Genomic DNA, 16,158 nt, shown 5'->3' on the forward strand with positions numbered 1-16,158 from the left:
TAGTTTGGATATAAACACTTATTGTCTACAGTAGCGATCAAAACGAAAGTAACTTATCTTCTAACATGTCTGTAGTGTAACGCTTATCCTCTTTCGCCAGGAGGTGGCTTCAACTGCACGTTTAAAAAAAGTATTTGTCATTGAATTATATATTCAAGAGATTCCAATAGTGAAACAAGTCTTTATTAATTGGGACACTGGCTTCTTCATTTTTTTTTTTTTGTTAAAATTTTGACTTGAGCAATGAACTTTCTGTCAGAACCACTAGTAAATTACATAATTTTGTTTAGATTTCTAATTCTTTATTTCTTCAAAATCGTGATCTCCAGTTTATAAAAGAAAATTGTTTTTCAGTTTATCCAGAATCATGCAGCATTAGTTTGTTTATTACTGAATATAATTCATTAAAATATAAGTTTAATTTTGAGTTTAAGTACAAGTTCATATCAAAATGCACCTACATTTTTTTGCATTTGTGTTTTTTTGTTGTTGTTGAATAAAATACTATTTTCCCCTATATATTTCATCATTGAGGATTTCTTTAAAAAAGTTAAATCCTGTCTCGTATTCGTGAGCCCAATCTAGTGTCTCGTCTCATCTCGTGAGATAAGTGTTTCGTCACACGCCTAGTAGTGGCAGATCGCTGTAGTGCCTAAGTTCAAGAGAAGCAGCAGCGCGAAGCACACGTTAACTAGTGATGCTCCGATTGATCGGCAACCGATCATGATCGGCCGATATTGGCTAAAAATAGCTTGATCGGCGAACCCCAAAAGCGCCGATCAAAAAAGCCGATCACTTGACGTAAATTACTCGCGCAACCTTTTCCACACGTGCATGCACGGCGCACAGGTAAACAACAGCAGAGCGGAGCTTACCAGTGGCAACATGCAACATGAGTACTAAATTCTTTATTAGTTTTGTAAGGGTAGTCTTGTTATTGGGCATGTGACTAAGTTGTGCGTTTACAGAGCGCTGACTGTAGTTTTGCCGGAGAAGTATACTTTCGGTTTCATTCTGAGTGGTGAATGTGCGTGCTTGAATGTAAATGAATGTATCTTTCTATACCCGTCATATTGCATTAATGTTACCGCTGTATGTCTGATTGTTGTCATCAGTTCATGTTGTAGTTCAGTCCATATAGAATGAGGAGAAACGGTGCGCGTGTAATTCACGTGCGTATGTTTAGCGCCATTTTATCGCATCGTAATTCTAATGAACGCATATAGATGTTACTGAGGTGAATGTTTATGTTTCCTATATACAGACAGATTCTGATATATCATATTTAATTCAGCCTAAACCACATTTTACTACCTTTATCCTAATGACTGCAATGCTGGATAATATAATCCTTACATCATCTTAAAAAGCAGCTACAAATAACAAGCAAAGAACATTTACAATATCAAAGAACATAGCCTAGTCTAGTGCGAGGTGCACTTTAATATAAATAAATCTCTTCCCCATGCGGCGCGTTAAGGCGATGTGGCCACTCTATGCGTGTGTTTATATCACGACAAGTTTCTGAAGCATCCTAGAACCGACTCTCTGCACTGCATCGCTAAAGTTAGGCGCCTTTTTGGCGGATAATAATAATAACCGTCTTGCTATCGTCAAACCCTGGAGAAAAAAAACAGCATATGCTGCTTAGGTATGTTTTGGTGCTGGGATGCTGGTTTATGCTGGTCCTTTGCTGGTTCATGCTGGTTCTTTGGCTGGTTAATGCTGGTCCTTGACCAGCAACATGACCAGCTTAAACCAGCAAAGGACCAGCATAAACCAGCTTAAACCAGCATCCCAGCACCAAAACATACCTAAGCAGCATATGCTGTTTTTTTCAGCAGGGAAGGCATCAGCAACTGGAGATATCTCTAACTATTGTTGATACACAATACGTCTCCAACCCTAACTTGGTGGTTCTTCAAGATCTTGACTGTAGCCTATTTCTAGAGTTTTTTCTTTCTTCAATATAGTAAATTTAGAGTTAGTTTCATTTCTACAAATGGTGCTAACTCTGCTAGATAATAGATCAAAGATTCCCATTCCCCTGCCATTCTGTGATCGGCAATCGGCAGATCATGATCTTGGTGATCGGTAATCGGTGATCGGCCCCAAAAATGCTGATCGGAGCATCTCTAACGTTAACTGTCTCTCTGCTTTAATAACAGTTAAACAATCAAATAAATATGAATGAACATCTGAAGGTATGTTAAAAGAGAGGGCAACTTACCGAAATCCAAATTCTGTCTCAGTCAGTGTTTTAACCATAAAAAGATGTCCGTATATAAGCTTTGGAAACAATATGTTAGGTATTGTCACATTTACCTCTGAGAAAACCCATTCGGTCACCATAAACTTGTTAGTCAGCTACAAAAATGAACTCTATATCTAAATATATTCACCATACAACATATTCATTAGAATTTTTCTGTTCAATGTTTAATTTATGTTTGAATGAATTTGTCAAGTTTTTATGACAGTCACCATTTAAATGTTTATATTAAAAAATAATAATTGATGTAGAAATGTAATTGTAACTTTATGAAAACAGCATTGAACTTTCAATATTATAGTAATGCAGTACCAGCTGACTCTCGTGTATAATTTACAGCATTAGTTGAGAGGATTTTTTTCCCATGAAAATTTGGCATGTATTGTACCTGATATATATCCAAAATAATCAACATTGAATTGGAAATGGAATCAAATTGCAAGATTGTGAATCTGAATTTTAGCAGTCATGATTACTCCAGTCTTTAGTGTCATATAATCCTTCAAAAATGATTCTGATATGCTGATTTGGTGCTCAAAAAAATAATAATCAATAATAAATGTTAATGCGACCTTGGTGAGCAAAAGAGACTTCTTTCAAAAATATAGAAAAAAAAACTTTTTGTTTCTGAACCTTTAACTGGTAGTTTGTTTGAATAAACCTAAGTAGTCTTTGAATAAATCTTGTAATGCTGTTAAATAATAAAACAAATTGTTTGCAATCACTGCAGCCATAAAAATGATTCCATCTCTTCCATCTAATTTGAAACTGCATGCATAATAATTATAAAATGCGCTCTGTTTGGATTTCATGTTGTCTGCTCTTTTCCACATCAGATCAGTCATCGAGTGGAACTAGACCTTGGTATTGGAGAAGTCTTTGCTATTTTTAAAATGAGAGGTTATCCCATCTGTGAGTTAAAATGCCCTTAAAATGTCAAAACATTTTGGTACATTGTGGTATTTGAAATGACAGCAAATCAAGTGGAGTCATTCGGGTCCATCACACTTTAGGCTAATGAATATTCTACCAAGATGAACAAAAAACTCTTGTTCTGCTGTGCATTAGTGAAATGCCACCTTGAAATGAACTATTACAGCTATCTGTCTGTGCTTGAGAACTAGAGAGCTTTGGTGAGAGAAGTCTTTGTGACTGCTAGTGTCTGGTGTGCAGTGTGTGGGTGACATCAGATGTGTCTTTTTTCACAATTGAATTTTACATCCTACATGTATATTTAATTTCAGTTTTTATTTGCATTTGTGATGACTAGTCCTCTCACATCAGACAAGTAGGTCTGAATCACACCTGTAGGGTTGGCTGGAAGCAAATGAAGGTTCCTGGTTTAGCTCTGCCAAATAAGCTGTTTAGCCCTATGTAGGCTGGGTTGAGGATATGAGGTTTCATAGGCGTGATGTGGGCGGTGTGCAAAGAGAGGAATCCTGAGACCTCTAAGCCAGCTATCTGGACAAGAGTGAACGTCTGCCGACTAAAGCACCCCCCCCCCCCCACCAAAGGGATTCTTTCCACCGCTTGTCATACATAGCTGTGCTGCAGTGCAACATGCCTTAATAGTGGCCAACTGCTTACGTGTTCTCATCTGTATTATGTTTAACAATTTTAAGCTTTTTTGTCAATGTCCTGTATCCCAGTGGTCATTTCCTTGAATCAGGTGCTTTTATCTGAATGGGTGAGCGAGTCAGAGGTGTCTTTTGTTTGGAGGCCTAATACTAATTGGAAAAAAATTAAACTCTCGCTATGAAGGAGAAAAAAGGCTGTAGTTAGTAGTTGCTGTATGCTTTACACTCTGAATGTCTCCTCCGGTGATTTGAAAGAGGGTTATTTTTAACCTCAATTAGCTTTGCGGCTGGACAACACATTCTGCTGTCAGTGACATTTCAGTCAGGTCTTGGGAGTCTATATTTAATATTTTCAGTGATGTGATTGGGATTGTTCTTAGAATTTGTAAACGCGTTCGAATTTCTATGGCTCTTGAAATGTAAGTTGGGAGTGAAACTGGATGTTCTCTTTAGAGAGAACATTTGTGGTCAAAAGTCAAAAGTTTTTAAAGTCTCTTCTGCTCACCAAGCCTGTTATTTGATCCAACGTACAAAAACAGTAACATTTTGAAATATTTTTGCTATTTAAAATAAATAGCAAAAATATATTCTATTTGAATATATTTTAAAATGTAATTTATTCCTGTGATCAAAGCTAAATTTTCAGCATCAGAAATCACTACTTTTATTTACCACGGATACTTTAAACTGAAGACATTTGTAATGTTACAAAAGATTTTTATTTTAGATAAATGATCTTCTGAACTTTCTATTCATCAAAGAAACATGAAAAAATTCTACTCAATTGTTTTCAATAATAATACATGTTTTTGTGCAGCAAATCAGAATATTAGAATTATTTCTGAAGGATCATGTGACTGGAGTAATGATTCTAAAAAATTCAGCTTTGAAATCACAGGAATAAATTGCATTTTAAAATATATCCAAATAGAGAACAGTTATTTTAAATAGTAAAAATATTTCAAAAGGTGACTGTTTTTGCTGGACGTTGGATCAAATGCAGGCTTGGTGAGCAGAAGAGACTTCATTAAAAACATTAAGAATCTTAATGTTCAAAAACTTGAAGGTCAACATGTTAAAGTATGAAGGACAATAATCAACACTAACAGTCTCTTTACGTTTAGGCAAAACCATGGGCTAGTAGACTATATTCCTTGGTATTTGAAAAAATGGGATGTATTGAATTTAAATGGCTTATGTAGAGATTTATGTGGTCACTCAAGTAACGCATTTAAAATTTTAGTATTGCATTGTTTTAGTATTAAACAGTATAGTACAGTACAACGCAATGTTTCATTCTATTTGTTTGGACGATAAACATCTACAGAAATCTGCACAATCTCATAGATAAATAGTGGACTAGAATTCATGGGTACCGAAGACGTCACTTACACTATGCTTGCTGCCATATTTGTGTCCGATATATCAGACACATCACATCTAAATGCGATTTAATAATATATTGAAATAAGAAATTACTTTTTACTACCTTTTTACTTATGCTTTACTGATGTTTCAGGTTTTTAGTTGATATGCTTTTAAATTTTATGCCATAAATATGTATGTAGGCTGTGTAATTTCACAGTATAACTACCTTGTGCACCTCCATTAAACCACTTGTGCAGCCAGTCACAATTCACAATGGTACAATTTACTCAGGATAATGGTTTGTGTGTAACTTGTGTGCCTTTTTTTGTATGACAAATTATTTTTAGAGTAATTGTACATAATTAGTTTTAGCAAAACAAATATAATTTTTTGAGAACCTTTTTACATGTATATACCTTACTGCAGACTTGGCAATGGCAAACTACGTAGTACAATAGTTTAGCATTTTATTATTGAATTTTCATAATTCACTAAACCTCTGGCCACCGCTTAATCTAAAACCCTTTCGACCAGTATTCATTAAAATACACACTGAAGCAAATAATTTACCGGCATCTGTATGCACTGTAAGTCACTATTTTCTGCATTAGCACGGTTTTGAACCTAATGGTTGAGTACTTTCTCGTTTGCTAAATCCTTGGATTTATGAGTTGACCGGTTTAAAATGTGAACGCAAAAAACAGCTTCTTTTCATTTTAAGGCTTTGTTTTCATTATAATGCACTGATTCACATTAGTAGTCAATAATTAATTATGATTCCACTACTCTTGTTGTGCCGAAAAAAAAAAAAAGCATCCTTGCTGTGAAAAGCACCCATCATGTGAACAACACCGGTACGCTAAAGGCTATATGCACACTGGCCGACTTCAAGCACTGTTGACAAAATATTCAGGGCATATTGTGTCCTTGTTGTGAACCTTCTGGGAGTGTTTTGTTGATCTTCCTCTGGTAGTTGTGGCTGCTGTGACCATAGACTGAAACAGGTAGCACGGACACATAGGTAGTGACGTCACATGGTCCGTATGAATATGATCAGGTTAGTCATTAGTATGACTATTTTCCCCTCAGCAAAAACAGAATGCCTAGACCTTTAAAATAATTGATGCAAGTAGGATTATTACCTGTAGAGGGAGGCAAAACTCCAGAAATCTGCTTGTTCTGCATTGTGAGGTTAATGACAGAAATGCATGTGTCAGTGTGTCTGTGTACAGTGCCTTGTGAAAGTATTCATACCTCTTTAATTTGTCACATTTTATGTTGCAGCTTTATGTTAAACTGCTGAAAAAGTGTTTTTTTTTTTTTCACATCAAGCTACACTTCATACACTATAATAACAGACAAAGCAAAAACAGATTTGTGACAGCTTTGTAAATGTGTTAAAATTAAAAACTGGTACATTTGCATAAGTATTCATACTCTTACAACCTTTAAAGTCTTTGGGTATGATGCGACGAGTTTTGCACATCTGCATTTGGCAATTATCTGCCATTCTTCTCCTCACCTCTTCACCTCTCAAGCTCGGTCAGCTTGGATGAGGGATGGCAGACATTATCGGGTTTCTCCAGAAATGATTGATTGGGTTCAAACCCAGATTTCACCTAAAGACATTCACAGAGTTGTCTATAAGCCACTATTGCTATGTGCTTAGGGTCAGTGTCCTGATTGAAGGAAAGTAAACCTTCTGCCCAGGTTCTGAATGCTCTGGACTAGGTGTTTATTAAGGCTCTCTATATTTCACTGTGTTGAGCTTTCCTTCTACTCTGACGAGTTCCCCAGTCCCTGCTGCTGAAAAACAGCCCCACAGCATGAGGCTGCTACCACCACACTTTACTGTTGGGATGCTACTGTGCAGGTGATGAGCAATGCCTGGTTTCCTCCATATGATGCTTGGATTTGGTTCATCAGACCAGAGAAGCTTGCTCTCACAGTCTAAGAGTTTTTTTAAGTGCTTTGTTGCAAATTCCAAGTGGGAATGAGGAATGAGTTTAGCCACACTACCATTTTTTTATTTCTCATACTTATTCTCATGTAAAATATACTATAAGAAATGTAGATTGTAAATATTTATTGTATACAGATATGTATAAGAAAGCACAAATAATATAACTTTGAGGAAAAAGAACAAGAATTATAAATTGTTACATACCTATATTATGTTGTGCAATATTTTTTTATAATAAACATTTGTCACAAACATAAGTTCGCTTTTCAGTCGCTTTTGCAACTAAATAAATTGGTCTCATTTTCATCTTCTCTTTAAGATGCTTCATGACTGTCCTAAAGCTAGACGAGAAGTGGAGCTGCACTGGCGGGCGTCTTCGTGTACTCACATTGTCCGGATCATTGACGTCTATGAAAATCTGTACCAAAACAGAAAGTGCCTTCTTATTGTAATGGAGTGGTGAGTCTTCAGCTTCGTCATCATCTTTTGATGTCTTCAGTTGTATAGAGAGCAAAATGCCCTTTTTTTTTTTGTGGTCATTTCTATATTTTACTTCCTTTTTGGACAACTTTCCATTTATAAGCAATTTATGATTCTGTGAGTATGAATGTTCTATGAACAAACAGTTGACCTAGAGCAACCCTAGATTAGGTTCTTTGCTCCATGGTAAATGCTGATCACCATTATGATCAGGCATCATCTTTATTTCCTGGATCATCCCAACCTGTTGTGTCCCTTATTTTTTAACTATCTTAGCTGTAAAATTGCCAGATTGTTAAAATCATCAGGCAAGTCATTATGAAATAAATTCAATTTAGTGTTTGATCACTAACATTTGGCCAATTGCAGTTTGCATTTCATGAGCAATATAATGACTTGACATTTGCAGTGCACCCTGCATTGTGTCTGTTTGTGTCCTAAATTGCATTGTCATGAAAACCTTGATTCATTTAGTTACTCCTTTTACACAGCCCCTTAACTCATTTGTAATGTTATGCTGAGGTTTCAGTGCCTCATCTGTGTGATTAGTTTACCAGCAGGTTTTTGGAGGTTACTTACGGTAAACACTTGCACACCTATGTGCCCCTTTCATGTTTGAGTAAATTCAGAAGTCCCCTGTCTGATGACGTACCTACTTGGTGATCTCTCCTTTACATAGACTACATGTAGTTGCAGAACCAGACGCCGTTGTTTCCCACACTTGCAACATGTATGCTAGCTGGTGCCATCCTTCTCTGCCTATCACCATTGTGTGCTCCTCAGCAAGGCAGTTGAACCCAGGTTGCTACATTGGGACGGTCCCTTCTGTAATCAAAATGCAAGTTGCATGGATGCAAGTTCTCGTATAATGACACAAAATAATAATGTTTTGGTTAAGTCTGCAATAGACTACCTAACTTGCAAACTACTGATATGATTATTTAAAAGAGTTCAGGGAAGACAGAATGGCATTGGTGTAAAAGTAGAAAAAAGTGTTTTTGTACTTTGCACATACAGTTCACCTACATAGAACTCTTTATTTATAAATCTGTCTGATCTTTCTGAGTTCATCTGAAACATTCACAGAAACTTGACAACTCTAACACAGTTTCGCTTTTGAAATTTGAACTCGAGATGTTATCAACTTAATGTTCTTGAAGCTAGTCTAATGACAGGAATGCATTAATCATGAAATAGTGCTGTTAAAATTTGTGCTTTTAATGCCAGTTTATTTAACACGGGTGGCGCTAGGGTTGACCACCTCACTCACAACTGCTTCTGTTTTTTTTTTTCTTGACAAGAAGTGTGTTAATTTAGTCACAATGTCTTTACAACCACAATGCACACTCCAACTTAATTTTAGCCCTGGTCAAATGAGTGCGGGAAAGGTAACGGGTGACAAGGAGCTTCAGTAGAACATCAGTGAACTGTGGTCAGATGAGGTGTTGTCAGGCTATATGTCAGTAAAAACTAATTTACCTTTCCTGTCAGTTGTTATACTGTGCTTGTAGTATGCATGCTTCAATTTCACACATAAATGCGCCAGCTCACGCTGTAGCCTGTTTCATTTTATATTAAAGCGTGAATGAATCTACGAGCATGTGTGTCAGATGCGTGTTACATTCAACAGCAGCAGTTCTTAAGTAATAGCTGTCAAATAAGCTAATAACCCAGCTGCTGTGATGTTGGTTAATCAAAGAACAAAAGAAAAAAGAGGAAATTAATAACTTTTGTAGCTTTAAGGATTCAACTAAATTGAATTTAGTATTTAGTGTTTGATAGCTTTATTCAATTTCTGTATATTTAACAATCTAACATTATTAAATGTTAAAATTTATATCTCTTTGAATAATAATGTAATGTTGAATGGCTATAGTCACTGGTTAAATATTAAAGGAACACGCCACTACTCCCCAAGAGTTAAACGGTTGAGTTTTACCATTTTCGAATCCATTAAGTTGATCTCCAGGTTTGGCGGTAGCACTTTTAGCATAGCTTAGCATAGATCATTGAATCTGATGAGACCTAATGATATTCTTCATATTATATAAAACTTGTCCTAGTATATAAAACTTGTCTCTTCCATAGTTATTTTGTGTACTAAGACTGACAGGAACTGAAAAGTTGCAAAAGTATGCCGATATGGCTAGGAACTATACTCTCATTCCAGCGTAATAATCAAGGAACTTTGCAGCCGTACCATGGGTCAGCAGGTGCAATGATATTACGCAGCACCTGAAAGTGACCGGCACTAAGGTTGTGTAGTTGCAGACGGTTGCATAATATCAGTACGCCTGCTGCACCCATGGTACAGCAGCAAAGTTTCTTGATTATTATTCCATTATGAGAGTATAGTTCCTGTAACTACAGAAGAGTCAAGTTTTAAATTTGAAAAATATCAAAAATCTTTGGTCATTTTTGAGTGGGATGTTAATGGTCTAATCAGATTTAATGATCTATGCTAAGCTATGCTAAAATTAATCTTGGTATCAGTGATACTCGTCTTCAGTCAGAAAAAAATATTTAACAAATATTAAAAATAAACTGTCCTATGTTGTTTCTACCTTAGTTAGAAAATTGAATGAAAAATTATTGCAATATAAAGGTATATTTAAAAATGGGATAAATCGTGATTTAATATCAGAAAAAAATGTGTTTTTTTTTTTTTATCGATTTGACAGCATTTGACATGTCATTTTCTTAATGTAAAATAAATGAACTCATACTCCAAAGACTGTATAGGAATTACTCATTGGACTGGTAATGCCACCCCTAATTGTGTATTCAAAATATATATATATATATATATATATCTATCTATATCTCTCTCTCAGACTGTGCTCTAAATGCGTAATATTTTCATAGTAAGCAATACTAAATGAAGTCAATTCGTGACACCATCTTGTCTAGTTTCGACATGATTTGGCTATCTGAAATGCATGCTTTCACTGAAAACATCAAAGTGACACGCTTGTGACATCTCCATTCAAGTGTTTGATCTTGAACTCGCACACCTTTATTCGTATCAGATATGATGATGTGAGGATCAGAAATCACACCTCCCTTTTTCCATTTCTTTGATTTGATAGTTCTCAGGGTGTCACGTATGCGCTGACTCGCACATTTTCTTTACCGCCTGCTTTGTAGGAAGTCAAAAACTGGGCTTGTCACCACTGTTATTTACCAGCAGATGTGAGTAATGTGAGAATTCTTAGAGTTCTTTAAGATATTCATTGATTAATTCTTTTTTGTTATAGTCATCAGAGATGATGCACAAAGAAATGGACCAGGATGATGCACTAGATGTTTAATGAGCCACTTTCATAGTCATTGATCTTTTTCAAATATAAAGCAACACAACTTCCTGGAAAGGCTTTGGTATCTTTTTTTAATTAGTGCTACATGATAGGGGTGGGCGTTACACCGGTGTCATAGTCAGCACCGGTGTGACATTGCGCCACGACATGGATTTTTCTAATACCGTTAATACCGTGATAAATCAATTATGTGCCTCGAACGGCTGCATTTACATCAATAATAGCTAATTCTAAATAATAAGGCATTACATTTTCTTCAAAAGTTCAATTGTGGTCTGAATACCTGTCCTTATACTATATATCTTGTTGTAAATAAAAAAAAGTAAAACATATTCGTATCAGCTTTGCAGGTAGTAGGTAAAAGGGGAGTGGCCATTAAACGACTGGTGAAACACCGTGAAGAAAGGTCGGGCCTGTAGCCTATACCAGGGGTGGAGTGGCAATCGGGACGACCGGGACTTTTCCCGGCGGCCGGCCGAAGGGTTTACACAGCGGATCACAAATTGAGCGGGCGCGAGGCGAACGCGACCGGCCTGTTTAGTTTTACTTTGGATTTTTCAATAACGCACACTCTGTGTAAAGGGAGCAGCACATCTTATAACGTTAATAGATATTTGTCAGTGAGTACAAGATTACAGCAAGTCCTCCAGTCTATGTTTGTAATCTCTCTTTACTACATTACTGTGCAATGACATTAACTCCAGCAGCTCGTGTTGGATGCAGGGTTGCCAAGTCCGCATTTTTCCCCACAGAATTGGTCTACTTTTAAACTGTTGCTATGGGTTGATTTCCCCCAGTTATTTAAAGGTTTTAAATATTGAAGAAATAATTTTTTTTTTTTGTTTTGTTGTACACTAAGTAGGGATGTTAACCGATGACCGTTTGACCGGTGGTTGACCGTATCAACGTTAACCGGTCAAAGTTGTCGTTAGTCGGTTAAAAAAAAAAAGTGCCGGTGCGTCTTTTACGCATTCTGAAGGTGCCTGTTTTATCCATTGGTTTTATCATGTTGCAGTCTATTAGGCAACATTCCGCATAAGATGGGCTTAGATTTGGAAATACATTACATCTACATTTCAGTGGTAACCGATAAGGTGATGATGATCATCATCTTTCTTTATTATGGTTAGCACTGTTACCTCAACTAAAGCGGCGTCTCTTCGGAGCTGTCATTTTCTTAAATGAGCCGTGGCAATGTTTCAAATGAGCTTCTAACCAAAACAAACGTCTTTATTTTCAAAGCGATCACCTTGTACCCAAACCATTTGAAACTAAGGAGCCATTTGTCCTACGATTACATACAACAAGCTCTTCGGCGCCGCGTTTGCGGGACTCATGTTTCGCGCTGTAGTGGATTTTAAAAAAGTGACGTGAGTGGCAGTGTGTGTGTGTGTGTGTGTGTGTGTGTGCGGGAGGCAGAGCGGCAGAGAGATGCGACAGAGTTGCGAAATTGCAGGTGCGGCTCGAAATGGCTGTTATTTCAAATAGCGTACCATATTAAACTAATCGGTTAACCGGTTTCAACCGGCTAATGAGGCTCGGTGGTCGGTCAAGAAATTTTTTAGTTTTCGCCATCCCTAACACTAAGTAAGATCTTTAGGTTTTTTGCTAAATAAATATGTTAATAATGCATACTCTCCCATGTCTCTTTGATAAGGATACCTAGCATTTACTTATTATATTATAAAAATATTAACTTTATTCACATACTAAAGGGACAGGACAGGCTGCTCCTCCCAAAATGTACCAAAAAAGTAATACCGTGAAATTATACCGTCACCGTTCAAAAGATGAAAAATGCTGTGATATTAATTTTAGGTCATATCGCCCACCCCTACTACATGACTAGAGAAAATTGTGGGAGAAGGGCTTTGGTTTTGCCTTAAACTTTAATATTGATAATGCGTTTTTGATTTTTGTGCCACCCCTTTGTCTATTCGACTGTCCATGGGAAAAAATAAAAATGTGGAAGTTTGATCTGTAGTTTTTAACAAAAGCCCTGGAGTTGTCGAAAATCCGCCAAATTCACTGTAAATTCACTGCCAATTCAACAAAAAATGTAAAGACACTGACAGTCAACATTATGACTTAGCGGAAGTCATTTTGTGGAGGGTCAAGAGAAAGGTTGGCTACACCAGAAGTGTCTTCATATAAATGTACCGAACTGAACAGAGATGACACAACTCTGTGTTGTCTACTTGACCTCTCCTTCCTCCACATTTCTACACAATAAAATCTAACTTTTTTTTATATTCCTTTTTGAAATTAATTTAGGAGATTTGACTCTTTCCATGTCAAGGTTGCTCTTTGTTAGGTGCAAAAATAAATCAATACATATCTTTGCTTCTGTTTTATAGTTCATTGTCTCCTATTAAAAGCAATATTGTTGCATGGTTGATACAAGATTTCATGCATCATTTTGATGTAAGAGACTAATAAGGAAGTGTGGTGTTTCTTTAGAAACCGTTGATTCTTTCTCTGTTTGTAAGACGGAAATGAGTGTCTGAGGAGCCTTCATACATGAGTGATGGTGTGGTATTAGTGGCATATGGGGTATCGTTAACATCTTATAGAATCATCCATATGTAACTGCTGGTAGTTGTAATGCAAATATTAAAACAAACAAAAGAGATTGCGGAGATCATGAATAGATTACAAGAAATCAGGCCAGAGACATCCAGCTACTCAGCACGCAGGAAACAGAATCTACAGGTCATCAGAACTGAATGTGCTACAGGTTATGAAAATGGAAAATGCAACACTGATGTTCAGCTTCAAATATGGCTTTTCTAAGAAATATTACACGCAGAAAAGATGGTGCAACCCAACCCTGTAGTGGGGCTTTGGTGTTTTGTACCATAAATCACATGCTTTTAAAATTCAGCGCTTAAACTTAACACCTTTTTTTTTTTTTTCTTTTTTTTTTTTTTTGTCAGCTATGGTATATGCCGACTGTCGGATGGGACACGAAGCGTCTGGGGTTTAGTGAGATGTGGAACGTGATGTGGTTGATCATAGCCCCTATCGCAGTGTGAGTTGGGCTTTCTCAGTCAAACTCATACTGTTTTTTTCTATATCTGTCAGACATTTGATGATTTCATCTGAAACTTCTAGGTGAGCTGTAGAAATGAAACTCGACTCATGTGAGAACAGCCTGATTCTTTGCATTTACATAGATGTACATGGTTATCAGCAGTTTGTGCCCCCTTTTACATTATAGTGCTTTATCATTACAAAAACGGATGTGCTAGCAGCATGCCAAGGAGACACTATTTTGTAAGTCCAGTTATCAAATTTATAACCATGCAGATTCTGTTCTCTTTTTTTTTTTTTGGGTCTTCCTATTTTCTGATGAGAGTGAGTCTTTCTAAGCCCACTGACCCAATTTCTCGCAACTGGCAAGTTTTCAAGAAATGGAGCTCACCCGACTTGCACACCTAGCAGTGGTTTTTGAGTATAATCGGAAATGATAACCACAATGATGACACAGGGACAAAGGTGAAAAGATCCCCCCTTCATGTGGTTTTGTTTTAAATGCATTTGAACAAGCCATTTTTGTTAGCTTCAGCACGTATATTTCTGGCACTCGGATATCATAACTATCAATGCTTTTAGAGGAAACCTTGGCATGGCTACCAGTCGCCATTTCTTTTTTAAATACGCTGTTTTACATTCAGCCAAATGTGGTGGTTTTGTAATAATAATAGTAAATGGCCTTATAGGAACCTATGTCTTAATGGTATTACATAATAGTGCTTTATTTCTAAAATTAATCGCAGTTAATCCCTCCTAACATTAAAGTTTTTATATATACTTTTATATTGCATTAATTTCACTTTCAATCTTCAAATTAATGTAGAAACAACATAAAGACAGTATATTTTCAATATTTGTTTGATGGATTTTTTTTATGACTGAAGGTGAGTATCAATGATACCACTACTACTGATGTCTCTAGGAAATTGTTTTTTCCCCCTAATATTTAACCATTGACTATATCTATTTAACATCACAGTATAATTTTAACATTTGTTAGACTTTAAAAAAATAACTAATTAAAGTGAAGTTTAAACAAACATCACCTAAATCCATTATAATAAATGCCATATTTACCTGTGCCCTTCAGCAAGTAAAAAAATTATCAAACACTGAAGTCTAAATTAAATATAGATGAATCCTTAAAGCTACAAAAGTTATTGATTTCCTTTTTTTTTCTTTTGTTCATTGAGTAAAAGAAATCATAGCAGCTGGGTTATTAGCTTTTTTGGCTGCTATTACTTTAAGACCTTCCTCTGCTGAACGTGACGTGGATCTGACACGCATGCTTATTTTCATTCGCACTTTATTATGAAATTATTCAGGCTACGGAGCACACCACCGTATTTGTGCATGAAATTGAAGAGCAGATACTATGAGCAGAGTGTAACGGCTGAAAGGAAAGCTAAATTAGTTTTTACTGATATACGGCCTGACTGCAGTTTATGTTCTACTGAAGCTCCCATGTCACTTCGCGCTCGATTGTCTAGCGCCTGGCGCTGAAGTGTTGTTGGCGTGCACATCTGAAAAGTCTCCTGTTTGATGTAGTTGTTAAGATGTTCTGCAATTAAAACACACTTTGTCAAGAAAGAAGAGACAGAAGCAGCAGTTGTGAGTGGGGTGGCCAACCCTAGCTCCGCCCCTGCGTAAAATGTTTTTTTTTAACGTCGTTAAACTGGAAAAAGTAATCACCTGCGTTAACACACTAACTTTGACAGCACTACTTTATGTATTTATTTCATTTTATATTCTTTTTTTCCTACCATTATGACATTACTTAATATATTGTGATATGTCTGTTGATTTTTGCTTTGTGTTTGTTTTAAAGCATGGATGGTGGTGAGCTGTTCAGTCGGATTCAGGACAGAGGGGACCAGGCATTCACCGAGAGAGGTAACTGCATTGTTCACTAGGGATGTAACAATGTAATCAATATCGTGGTATTTCAATAGTTCTTTTTCAGGGCAAAAAGTGTAGTTTTTAAAATATATTTAAACTTATTATTCTAACATAAAAGGTCTTTTAGTTGTGCACACTATTAAGCTTAATCCCTTCAAGTTTTTGCTGCACGTTTCAAAGTGAAGCACGCACTTCGTTCAGGCGATCAGCTCGTGATCCAGTGTTTTCCACACCTCAGAACGGTTC

General features: G+C 36.4%; 1 protein-coding gene across 1 annotated transcript in view; it reads left to right on the forward strand.

Annotated features, from left to right (window-relative positions):
• The window catches only part of mapkapk2a (MAPK activated protein kinase 2a), a 42,328-nt gene that overhangs the window by 22,189 nt on the left and 3,981 nt on the right, over nucleotides 1–16,158 (forward strand). Inside the window, exons 2-3 of the mRNA XM_073825635.1 lie at nucleotides 7,500–7,639; nucleotides 15,842–15,906. Coding sequence (XP_073681736.1) covers nucleotides 7,500–7,639; nucleotides 15,842–15,906 — 205 coding nt within the window. The remainder of the gene's footprint in view (nucleotides 1–7,499; nucleotides 7,640–15,841; nucleotides 15,907–16,158) is intronic.

This window comes from Garra rufa, chromosome 20 (assembly GCF_049309525.1).
Source record: "Garra rufa chromosome 20, GarRuf1.0, whole genome shotgun sequence".
Lineage (NCBI taxonomy): Eukaryota > Metazoa > Chordata > Actinopteri > Cypriniformes > Cyprinidae > Garra > Garra rufa.